The 13,456-nt window shown below is 36.5% G+C and overlaps 1 protein-coding gene across 8 annotated transcripts in view; it reads right to left on the reverse strand.

Moving 5' to 3' along the window:
• Nucleotides 1-13,456, reverse strand: part of LOC306880593 (DNA (cytosine-5)-methyltransferase 3A-like) — a 50,860-nt gene that overhangs the window by 18,023 nt on the left and 19,381 nt on the right. For all 8 annotated transcript variants that reach the window (XM_079434209.1, XM_079434211.1, XM_079434210.1 and 5 more), the window contains one exon: nucleotides 1,142-1,372. In XM_079434209.1, the coding sequence (XP_079290335.1) occupies nucleotides 1,142-1,372 (231 nt within the window). The remainder of the gene's footprint in view (nucleotides 1-1,141; nucleotides 1,373-13,456) is intronic.

A 13,456-nucleotide genomic window follows, 5' to 3' on the forward strand; every position in this document is an offset into this window, starting at 1 on the left:
AAGAAAGCACATGTACAGGCTCGTCTGAAGTTTGCCAATGATTCAGAGGAGAACTGGGTGAAAGTGTTGTGGTCAGATGAGACCAAAATCCAGCTCTTTGGCATCAACTCAACTCGCCGTGTTTGAAGGAGGAGGAATGCTGCCTATAACCCCAAGAACACCATCCCCACCGTCAAACATGGAGGTGGAAACAGGACAACTGTATCGCATCAAAGAGACAATAGACGGGGCCATGTAAGCTTCTAGCAAGCCATTCTAGTCCATGTTGCCTTAAATCTAATGAGTTCTCTTCCGTGGGGTGACGAGCAGTTCTGTTTACTTTATCCGATATGCAAATCATCAGTTTCGTGGCTATCGGCAAAAATCCAATATCGTGCATCCCTACTATATTCATTATTACATCTAGTCTTCCCCTGCACCGGAGTCGACACAATGGCTCTCAGCTCTCAGCTCAGTCAGGGCGGGTCTAAGGTAAGACGGCTTGTCAATCAACTATCGTGACTACGTCATTCTGACAGGAATCTCAGAACGATTTGAGAAAGGGGATTTTAAAATAGTGATTTAAAAAAAAAACACTGGGTGGATTTTATCATCATAGGATGGATGTGTACACACACTTCCAACACACATTTATGTTCAAACAACTTGTAAAGTGAATTTTGCATCCGATGACCCCTTTAATGACTTGGAGAGGATCAAAGAGGAGTGGGATAAAATCCCTCCTGAGATGTGTGCAAACCTGGTGGCCAACTACAAGAAACGTCTGACCTCTGTGATTGCCAACAAGGGTTTTGCCACCAAGTACTAAGTCATGTTTTGTGAAGGGGTCAAATGCTTATTTCACTCATTAAAATGCAAATCAATTTATAACTTTTTTGAAATGCGTTTTTCTGGATTTTTTTGTTGTTCTTCTGTCTCTCACTGTTCAAATAAGCCTACCATTAAAATTACAGACTGATCATTTCTTTGTCAGTGGGCAAACGTACAAAATCAACAGAGGATCAAATAATTTTTTCCCTCACTGTAATAAATATTAAAAATAAAAAAACTCACATCAAGTCATGGAATCCCAAAATGTACCCTATTTAAACCAAATAAGAGCCATTATTTTTACGAGTGATCCATCAGTACAAATATTCACCTCATACTCCAGATCCACCTCTGAGGATCTCGCCATCACTTTGTTCCCGCAAGCGACGGGAGGCGGCTCGGGCGTCGTGGCGACCGTTGGGGAGGCTGGGTCAGTGTGCTGCTGCTGAGGGGTTGGTGTGGATGGGAGGCTGATGGCTGACTCCTCCTCCTTTTGAGAGCCCACAGCTGATTGGTCGTCCATTATGTCACTCATGGTGATCCCCAGTTGTGTCTTCTCCTCCTTAAAGACACAGAGGCACACAAGCACCAAGGTGAAATACAGACACAAACACACAGGGTCTCAAAGGATTTTCACTCATATTACTCGAGAAATGTTTTTATCTAAACATCTTTTTTCAGCAAGACAACAGACTAGTGTGTGTGTGATTAGGTAAATATGGATTTGAAATCACTGTGGAAATGTAGCCTGCAGGTTTTTACTGTCATATGAGGACAAACTCTCAGTTAACACGAGACAGGATGTCTCTGTGTGTATTAGACTCTTCTGAACCCTCCAGAATTATTGGTGTCCTGGCAGAGAAGTAAATGAAACAAATGTTTGTGTACATGGATTGTAGAAATCCAACAGTTCATAGACCCGCTTCATCCATATTCCACATTCTTAATCTAATAATAAGCCTGGCATTGAGGATCACGAATACTGTTGGCTCTTTGGATAAAAGCATCTGCTAAATGTATCTGAAAATCCATAGTCTTTTATTGCAGAAGCATGTTGAGTTACACTACCATTCAAAAGCCTTGGATCAGTACATTTTTTACTGTGAGAAAGAAGACTTTTCTGCTCACCAAGGCTGCATTTATTTGATCAAAAACACAGTAAGAACAGCAAAATTGTAAAATATTATTACCAATTACAATAGCTGGTTTCTATTTGAATATTTTTTTAAAGTAATTTATTCCTGAGATGCAAAGCTGAATTTTCAGCATCATTACTCCAGTCTTCAGTGTCACATGATCCTTCAGAAATCATTCTGATTTGCTGCTCCCTGAAACTGTGATGCATTTTTTTCAGGATTCTTTGAGTTCAAAAGAACAGCATTTATTTAAAACAGAAATCTTTCGTAACATTATAAATGTCTTAACTCTCATTTTTGATCAATTTATTGCATTCTTGCTGAATAAAAATACTAATTTCTTTCAAAAACATCTCACTGACCCCAAACTGTTTATCAGCAGTGTATGCCTATTGAAGATTCATTATGTGCAGATTTGAAGCAATGCTGTGGATTTGGCAGGAGGCAGACGGATTCTGATCTACAGTATCCGACGAGTCCAAGATGTCAACAAGATTCCCATGACTCCGAAAACAACATTACAGATCCAACACCGCTGCCCACAGAAAGAAAAGTTACAAACGACATCTCTTAAATATCTCAACAGCTTCCACTAGCCATTTTTCATAGTTAAATGTTAAAATACTTTTTCATCTCCCAGTTAAATAAGTAAACCGTTTACAGTATATGTATATTTTAAGTCTCACATTTCACATTTATTCATTTAGCTGACGCTTTTATCCAAAGCGACTTACAATTGCTATATATATATGTCAGAGGTCGCACGCCTCTGGAGCAACTAGGGGTTAAGTGTCTTGCTTAGGGACACATTGGTGTCTCACAGTGGATTCGAACCCGGGTCTCTCACACCAAAGGCATGTGTCTTATCCACTGCGCCCCCACCACCCCTAAGTCTATTTAAAGCATTGCTCTGTCTTCTTGAGCATCTTGACAATCTAGAAAACTGCTTTTGTGCCACTTACCCTTGTGAAAAATAAGTGTGCTTAACTGTTTTAAATGTGCACTTGTGGCATACTTCAAATCCTAAAAGTATTAAAAAAAAATTCTTCCAGAAAATATTGATTAAAATGCCACTTTACTGTAAGTGTAGTTTACTATCATGACTGTTGCATACGCTTTTAAAAAGCGTACTTTGTAATAATGTCAAATTACTAATAAGTCCATTTTAAATCATTATGTTAATAATCTATTGCCTTTATTAGTGGTGCCTGCAAAGCAAAGCATCAAAATGTTTGTCACACACCCAGGAAAGGGGCGTCAAATCATGTGGCTTACTGAGGAGAGGTGAATTTTTTAAGCAATTGAGCATATGATGTGAACACAATGAGTAAAAAATTCCATAGACTTAAAGGTCCCGTAATGTCAAAACTGAAATTGCCTGGCTTTTTTCATTATAACAGAGATCTATGTAACTACCATATAAGTTTCAACACAGTCAGTCCACCGTAAAGTGCACACAGCCTGCATAAATTTGCTGTGTTTTTTTTATTCAGACACACATCCAGTCTAATAGTTTTGCCCTGGACCCTAAGAAACACAAAGATTTATTACAAAATGTATTACATTTCAAATGTACTCAATTGCAACTTTATCAAATTACAAATATATTTAAATGCATGCCATGTGTTTCACTAGACGTGACATCAAAGTATATTGAAGTTTACCATAAATGCTTGCCAATAAATTTCAAAGACAACAGAATTACAAAATTACATATAAATATGCACTTAAGTCCTACTTAAGTAGGTAAAAAAACCCTCCTAAGTTCAACCAATTTACGGTTAATATAAATTTAAACTATATATTATATTTTGTAATTTTTATAATTGTAAATAATATGCAATATTAACATTTCGTTTCGAATTAAGTATATGCTTTTAAAGTATATTATTTCCTTAATAAAAGTCCCTCTTGTTAAAAGTATGCTAAAATGTCATTTTTCACAAGGATGCACATTTCCGCAGTTTCATTCTCAATGCTTCTGCTTCTTTTGTAACTAGTGTATGTGAGACAGTGAAACTTTGATTCCTTCAAGCAGCTGTTGGTTTGTCTTGTGTGACCTTTTGCAGGAAGGACACAAGCGCCTCATATGACCTTCAACCCCACTAAACGGCCAACCGTAGAGCAGCTAATTACACCGAAACACAGAGACGTAAAATACAGAAGAGAGGCCTGTTTGACGGGTCAGTGGAGACACATAAACTCACTGCAGTCCTGCATACATTTCACACAAGGGATGGAAACAGAAGATGGACCTGGCATTGACATCCATCTTAGATGCTCAGCGCTAAATACAGGTTTAAATAATCGTTTGGCGAGCCGAACACAAAGCTCAATCAGATGAATAAATCATCACATATGCAAATGTGTCATGTTTTTGCCGTCTGTGTTGCTGATTACAGACTTGTAATTAGCTTTACAAATTTCAAGTTCAAGAACTTGAACACTCAAACCCTAGAGAGCGATCTCACGCTTTTTTTTTTTTTTTTTTTTTTAAGAAATCAATATTTTTATTTAGCAAGGATGCATTAAATTGATCAAAAGTGACATGTAAATATATATATTTCCAATAAATGCTGCTTTCTATTTATTAAGGAATCCTTCCACAAAGATATGAAGCAGCACAACTGTTTTTCAGCACTGATAATAAAAATAAAATGTGACACTAAAGACTGAAGTAATGATGCTGAAAATTCAGCTTTCCATAACAGGAATACATTAAAATTATAAATATATTCAATTAGAAAACGGTTATTTTAAGGATATTTCACAATATTACTCTTTACTGTATTTTTAATCAAATAAATGCAGCCTTGTTGAGCAGAAGAGACTTCTGTCAAAAAAACATCATAGTTTATATAATAAAGTATTTTACTTCATCACAAATGAATGGTTTGAAGTCTTATTGAGCACTCTGATTTCTCTCATTCGTTTTTATTGATTATTCTGTCTCCTCAAATCGGCTCTGGTAAAAGAGTTTGATGTTAGCATGCTGCAACATAATACATAATTATGATAAACAAACACAAATATTGGGTAAAATAACCAGTTTCCAATTAAATTAATCAATTTTTTTCAATCAGAAATGTTCACTGAGCAGTGCATTCTGGGAGTGCATCATTTGTGATGAATACATGCGATGCTGCCTTCGAATTTGGCCCGAATTTTAGAAGGCAGCACAACGTCACCGCCTACCTTTAGGAACCTTCTCTTCATTCGAAACGAAACGCACCTTAAAATACTGCCTAAATAGGCAGCTGACTAGGTTTTGGAACAGATCTACTATCTGAATCAGATTGTTGGTCCTCTTCTAGTCGTGTCTCCATGACGTTATGGTGGTTGTGTTGGTGGTTACCCAGCAGCCCTTTGGCAAACGGCCCAGTGCACCTTGGGAAATGCGGTTTTTAACAGATTACCTAATTTCCTGCTGCAGTCCACATTGGCGCGCTATAAATGGCGACAGTGTTTCCATGTGCCGACACATAGAAACCATTCGCAAACTTCTTGAGTAAAGTGTGTGAACATTTCCCACTATGACCTGAACACGCCCTCTGACCCCTTGGCCTCTGCGACGACCCTTGGCTTTATGACGAGTTTCAAGAGCTGAGAGCTTTATGATCATGATCCAGGCGTGAACGACATCTGACCCCAACCTCATCGTGACCCTAAAGCCTCTCAGGCTCATTTCTATACAAAAGTCACTCCTTTTCAGAAAGCATTTAGACACTTTATCAACCACAGTTTGGGGTCAGTTAGAGTTTTTGAAGGAAGTCTCTTCTACTCACCAAGGCTGCATTTATTTGATCAAAAATACAGAAAAAACAGTAATACTGTGACATATTACAATTAATTATTTGCTGGAAACCGTAATAAAAAAAAAATTCAGGATTATTTGATGACTAGAAAGTTCATAAGAACAGCATTTATTTGAAATAGAAACCGTTTGTAACATTATAAATGCATTTACTGTCACTTTTGATCACTTTGAGGCATCCTTGCTGAATTAAACTATTAATTTCTTTAAAAAAAAAAAAGAACTCTGACTTCAAAATATAAATATGAATATATCTCTAGCTTAATCAATGCAATATAATGAAAAAATGAAAATGTATAAATATATATGATTGTATTGGCACAAGGAATACATTTCCAGCAACAACTAATTAAAAGCCAATCAGAACATTTTTGATGTTTAATATGCAGCTAATATACAGATTTTAGACTAATGAGATCTCATGAGGTGTGGGACTAACCTGTGCAACGTGACAGAAACAGACACCCAGTAACTGACAAAGCATCAGTGATTAATAATTTGTTGCTCTATTGTAGAGATTCACAAACTTTTTGGCCATCTGAACCTGAAATATTCAATAAGTCCACCTAAGATTTTAAGTTAATATTTCAATAATTTAACAAAACATTCGCAAGTTTACGGTTCTCTGATGTCAGTTAATGGTCACAGGACTAGGGATGGGTACCGAGAACCGGTATTTTTTGGACCAGTACGTGATTGGGTCAGTACCGGACTACCGATAAGCTTCAGGACAAACGATACTGTTATCAATACTTGCGTTGTTTTATCTCCGTATACTTCAATGTTAATGATTAATTAGAAGCTGCTGCTTGTCATTTTCCTTCACTGAATGATGTGGCTGACGCTTGCTCGACATGCGTGTGATATCCATGCATATGTGCGGCGTGTGTTTGTTTGCGTGCAATCAGTGGTGGCAAGAGTGAAACATTCGATAGTGTGGGCTCACGTTACAAAAACTAAGTGACACCAGTGTCAGATGCAATATATGCAGTAGTGTAATAGTGAACAAAGGAGGCAACGCTAGTAATATAATGAAACATTTACTAACAAGACACAACATCTACCTCAAGTAATGCGCTGTATTTACTATGTCTCCCGGATTCAGCTCCAACTGCAACTCGCGAGACATTCACATCAAATGTCGATTCAGCGGTAGAGTTACACTCACGAGACACTGCACTTATTCGCAATCACAAAAGTACATAATTTGCGTGGACTTTAAAGCCTTGCCGCTTAAACCTTTCAAACCTTTCACAGCACCTGATTACTTAGTTATCGTCTGATTGCGCTAATACACTCAAAAACACACAAGGTTTACATAAAAACAGTTAGTTATGTCTAAAGTGAAAGTAAACAGTTGAGAGAGAAATGGATGCGAGCAGGTCTACTAAACATGCTGCCGATTGTCATTAAAGAGATAGTTCAGCCAAAAATAAAAATTCTGTCATTATTTACAAACTATTATGTTGTACCAAACCTGTATTAATTTTTATTCTTGTGCTGAACACAAAAGAAGATATTTTGAAGAATGTGGGTAACCAAACAGGTGCTGGTGCACACTGACTTTGATAGTAGGAAAAAATATGGAAGTCACTGGGGACCAGCTGTTTGGTTTCCCACATTCTTCAAAATAACTTTTATGTTTAACAGAAGAAAGAGAGTGAGTAAATGATGACACAATTTTCATTTATGGGTGAACTATTCTTTTAATGTTAATAAAATAAAACACAAAGAGAAAAATAACTCACTGCTCTTGAATGAAGAACTTTAATACAGTTGCTAAAGTTCAGCAGTAATAAAATAACTTTTCAACAACTTTTTCTTTTTTGCACCAAATAGTATTGATAACAGTCTCGATAGGTACTGGTATCGATAAGCAATATCGGTATCGGTATCGATAAAATGTAAACGATACCCATCCCTACACATGACAAAGGAAAAACAAATATTTCAATTTGTTTAGTACTGTAAGTGTTATATTATTATAATTTATTTAATTTTTTTAGGCTTACATTTTTTTATTAAACTAATTATGTCGTATATTATTGCTTGCAGTTTCTTCACAAAACCCCTGGTGTTCATGAACCTCAGTTTGGGAAACTCAACTTTATCGCACCATGGTGTGAGCATTTCGTCAAATTCCTCACACATAGACACGGATAATTTAAACCTTTTCAGCTCAAAGTGACCATCAACGCCATTCAAAAATGAATAAATGCATTAAGCATCCTGTATGGAAAAGCAAAAAACAAACAAAACTTGCAACCAGTGTATACAGAAGTCCAATAGCACACCACTCTCTCTATGTTCAGGATAGAACACTAACAGTACTACTTCTAAATTATGCAATGTGTATACTATGCACAGTATACATTATTTTTACTACTGCATGTGTCAAAGTACACAGTATGCATCAGCATACCACACAATATCCCACAATGCAACATGTTCGACTTGGCCTTCCATATCTATTGTATAATTAACTGATTTTTGACAACTTGACTCATTATTCAATCTGACAGTCAAAACATATTACATGCACGATAAACATGCTGGCATGCAAAATAAAATAATGAGGTCATTATTTAGCATGCTGCTGTTTAATTGTTTATCAGTGCTACGCTTTAAAAATAAAGGTTCTTTATTGGCTTTGATGGTTCTACAAAGATTCTTTAACATCTATGGAAGCTTCCTCCACACAAAAGCTTCTTTATAGTGGAACAGTGTCCTTAAGATTATTTATATGTTCTTCAGACTAAAAAAAAAAAAAGGTTCTTTTAAGAACTATTGATTGAAAGGTTCTTTAATGAACCAACGTTACCGCTGCAGAAACCTCGTTTTAGAACCTTTATTTTAAGAGTGTAATGCATACTGTTACACACATATATATTAAAAAAAAATAATAAACAGTATATAGTATATACTGAACAGTGTACACTAGTATCTATTAAAGCTACAGAGCTACAGTTTTATGTTTGGTTTAAAACGACACACACACACACTTATGGAACAGCCAAGTCAGCATTTTCTACCTTCATTCTCTGATAAACACACACACACACACGTATCAGTAAATGTGTCTTTTCCACACAGTGCACACGTACCCACACACGTCGCTGTGTCTGATCGGCCGTCCCGCTCAGGTAGCTGTGTGTGTGTGCATGTGTGTACGCAGGCAAAAAGGCACTTTTAAATCAGAAAGGGGGGGACACGCGCACAATGTCTTTGTTTGGGAATCGCTGGTCACGTGACTCAGCGCTGATTTGTCACAGAGGGTTTGCAAAAACCGGGACCAGAGGGGCGTCCGCCAAAAAATGAGACGCTGAACGCCGACCAGAGAAAAGAGAGAAATAAGAGTGTGTGTGTGTTTAGATTAGTTAATGATTGATTTCTTCCCCGGGAAGGATTTTACTAGCTATTTCGACTGTCTCTGTTACTGAGAAACACGGAAAGGTTCAATTAAGCCATGATTTATAAGCTTAGAATGAATGAGAGTGTGACACACACACACACACACACACACACACACAGAGGAAACTCCTTAAGGAAATATAAAAGAAAACACTATTACAAATAATTACATTATTCTTTATAGTGTCTTCATAAACTAAACCGCTTCTCACACACCATGTGCGATTCTCTCAAACACACACACACGTTTGTAATCAGGTCTTCGTGAAGCGCCGTAGCAGCACTGCGCCAGAGTTTGATGAGATCCAGAGGCTGCAGTGGGCGGGATCTCTTCGACCCAAGAGAAACAGCCCTCGCTGGGTGAGCCGAGGACACGGCAGCCCCTGAAAACCCCTGCGGCCCCGGATAAACACACGCTTTAGTACTTCATCACTCAAAATACTCATACAGACCACCTTTATCATCCATTACTAGGGCTGTTTTTAGCATTCTAACTAATATTACCCCTTAGCGGGTCACCAAAACATGGTATAAACTCTTTATTGGCATTGATGGTTCCATGAAGAACCTTTAACATCCATGGAACGTTTCAAGTCCACAAAAGTTTCTTTATAGTGGAAAACGTTTCTTTAGAATTTTAAAAGAATGGTTCTTTAGGTAACCAAAAATGGTCATTTTATGACATCACTGCGAAAACCCCCTTTGAACCCTTTATTTTCTAATTGGTAGCTGAAAGCATAATCAAATTAGTGGAAATATTTCATAAATGAACACACGGAGTGTTTATTTACGATTCACTGCAAATCTGTGGAGCGAAATCCACATGTGCTTGAACACAAGCGCTTAGAGAGAAGAATTATTTTTTGTATAAATGGTCATATTATGCTATGAGACTCGTGTCAAGGACCACCCAGAGTCCGTTCACGGGTCGTTTGATGCATATTGAACACAAAATGGCAAGCTCAAATCTGATTAGCGGGGCTTTATGCAATTTCCAGGAGTCAGGGTGCAGCGCTTTTCATCAGTCTTACAGGAGACAAAGTCGTGTTTATAAAGTTAAGATACAGTGAGAGCTTTTGAGGAAGCTAGAGTTGCTAGATTTGCAAAGGTTCTTCTGAGGAACTTAGTAGCACATAAATTAGAAACTAGAACTACAATGACACAGACACTACTATTTAAACGTTTGGGGTCGGTGAGATTTTTGTGTTTTTGAAAGAAACCTCTTTACGTTAATCAAGGCTTTATGTTTTTGAAATCCTTTGAAAGAAACCTTTTACACGCATCAAGGCTGCATATATTTAACAAAAAATGCAGTAAAATTAAATATTATTACCATTTAAAATACCTGTCTTTTTTTTGGACATATTGTAAAATGTAATTTATGTCTGTGATGCAAAGCTGAATTTCCAGCATCATTACTCCAGTCTTCAGTGTCACACGATCCTTCAGAAATCATAGTAATAAGCTGATTTGCTGCTCAAAAACATCTCTTATTATTTTCAGTGTTGATGCAATAAGAAATATGAACCGTGATACTTTTTTTCAGGATTCTTTGATGAATTTAAAGTTCAAAAGAACAGCTTTTATTTGAAACAGAAATCTTCTGTAATAGCAAAATGTCTTTACTGTCACTTTTGATCAGTTTAATGCATCCTTGGTGAATAAAAGTATTAATTTCTTAAAAAAAACCTACTAGCCCCAAACTTATGAATGGTAGTGTAAAAACTGATAAATGTATTTGCATAAACGTATGTAAACACAAACCATTCCTGTCAAAAGGAAACACACAAACTATTTAAAACTATTACTTACATGTTTGAGACTTATTTGAATAGGAATTGAATGCTAAACGGAGTAAAATCATTACACAGAACTAAAATAATACATCAGTAGCACTTCAGTGCAGGGTTTGAGTTTGCCCTGTTCAACACACTCGCACAGCACACACACCTCTACAGGAAACAGGGCCTCACAATGTGGCCAAGCACTCTACTACTACAAACACACACACACACACACACATGGCTGTGAGACAAGTAGACGTATTTTAGTGAACCCAACCCAACTGACTTTCCACTGATGTTCACTTTCCGCTTACTTCAATGGACAAAACACACACACCAGAACAGTATGCATTCAACTCAAGAGTTTCGAATACATACCACTCAACATTGTACTAAATTGTTTTCCATTCCTTATAAACACACCCCTTTGTATGATTCAGCAGCTCATACTGAAGTATGTGAGCTTTCCATACGTCCTTAATTCAACTCGTATCAAACTTCAACAGCAGACAATGAACACTTTTCTTCTTTGTCTCTAAAGGAATGTTCAGGATTCAACACAGAGAAAATTATTCTGACTTGTTGCTTTTTAAAAAAAATAAATAAAAAAATTGTGGTTCCAGTAATGCACTTACAGTGCAAGTACAGCTTCTAAGTGCAATGCAAAAAACCCCATTAAAATACAGTTTTTCAATTCCACAAACACAACATAAACACTTAGATTACTTAAAATTGCAATGTAAAGGAAGTAGCGACAGATCTTTTCTTTAGTATTGTGACACTTAAGTAAAACGGATTCTCAAAATAGAAAAAAAATGGTGTTGATTGATGGAGGCAGATCTGAAAGTAAGCTTGCATGAAAAAAAGTGGGGTTTAAGTTAACTAAATGATCAGAGAAGTATAGCATATGTCATTAGAGAGAATTCGAAAATCGAGTTATGATATTTGAACAAGGTCAAAATAAGGTCAAAAATCAAAAATCAATATTAAACATGCACGGATGCATCGTTCACAATAAGATCTGTAACACGCATTCAGAAAATAGAGTAAATTTCCATATCCTGCCGACTCTAACATCACATTACTCATAAGGCTACCATGATATAATCGCTTACCAACTCTTCTGCTTTCTAGTTATCTCATGAATCTGTCAAATCTGAAACCGTTTGCACGATATTCATGCAATAATACAAGAAAAGAATATTCACACAGATAAACATAACTCAACACACGATTTATGTAAGTGACGTATAATCAGTTCATTCATCTGCTAAACGGATGATTTTAACAACCCTACTCAAATAATGCACAATTTTTAATTCAGAATTTATTCAAAGACATAAAAACATTTATATTTCTGTATTTAAACTAAGAACTTTGGAAGCTAAGAATTAGCTAGAAAAAGTGCTATATTTTTCCTCACTGTTTAATTATTTTCTCTGATTTCATTTCTTCAGGTATCATACATTATTATTATTAATTATTTTCATATTTTCTCAGGGGTTGGGGGAAATAAAGCTGTAAAAGCATAAAAGGAATATTGTTAATCAACACATTTTGTAATGTACATTCTTCAGGGCTTCCTCCAATATTGATATTTAATGAATAAAAACATCCTGAAGTGCACGGCTCATTTACTTCCATTGTAAGTGCCATGATTTTCCTTTTTTTTTATTAAGGCATTAAATCAAAACTATTTAGCTCTAATTGGGGTTTTACACAACTGCTGTTGATAGACTGTAAATTTATTTATTTTTATTGCCATTCCAGCATCTATGGCTATTTTCATGGCAAGATCAATGTATTTTAAAGGGGTTATGAACTGCCTTTTATTTTCTACTGTTCTCTGTGGTCCACTTATAATGTTTTTACTTCAAAAAACACAATAATTTAGAAGTAAAAGGCTATTTTCTGTCCTGTTTTGACCCCCATCAGAACGCTCGGAAGTAAATGCCCACTTATTTGATTGGCTAACCGTTGTGTATGTTTGACAGTCTCTGTCCTTCACAGATGGACGCTGCTGTGATTTAGGTTACACATAAATACTCAGTAAATGTCAAAGAATCTGTAATAACAGACAAAGTAGTAGTGATCACATAACGAAAACAGTTACTCGTGCTTGTGTTGCAACATTACTGTCGAATTCAATATAGTTGGCACAGCATCGTCTTTTAGTTTCAGCCTTTCTGAAAATTGTGCCTTGTTTGTAAACGAATCTGCGGTAAAATGAAGCGAACAAAGGAGTTTTTGCTGGAACTTCATCAAAAATAACATTAATCATCGGCGCCAATAGCCTCGTTGTTAGTGCGCCGACATATAGCGCAACTGCGCTCACAGCGACCCGAGTTCAAGTCCCATTTCGAGGTCCTTTGCCGATCCCGCCCCACGCAATGCTTTCCTGTCAGCTCTCAACTGTCCTGTCCCAATAAAGGCAGAAAACGGCAATTAATATAACTTTAAAAAACTAAATTAATCAAATAAATTTTATCGTTTGATTTCTG

The sequence above is a fragment of the Barbus barbus genome (genome assembly GCF_936440315.1).
Source record: "Barbus barbus genome assembly, chromosome: 14".
Lineage (NCBI taxonomy): Eukaryota > Metazoa > Chordata > Actinopteri > Cypriniformes > Cyprinidae > Barbus > Barbus barbus.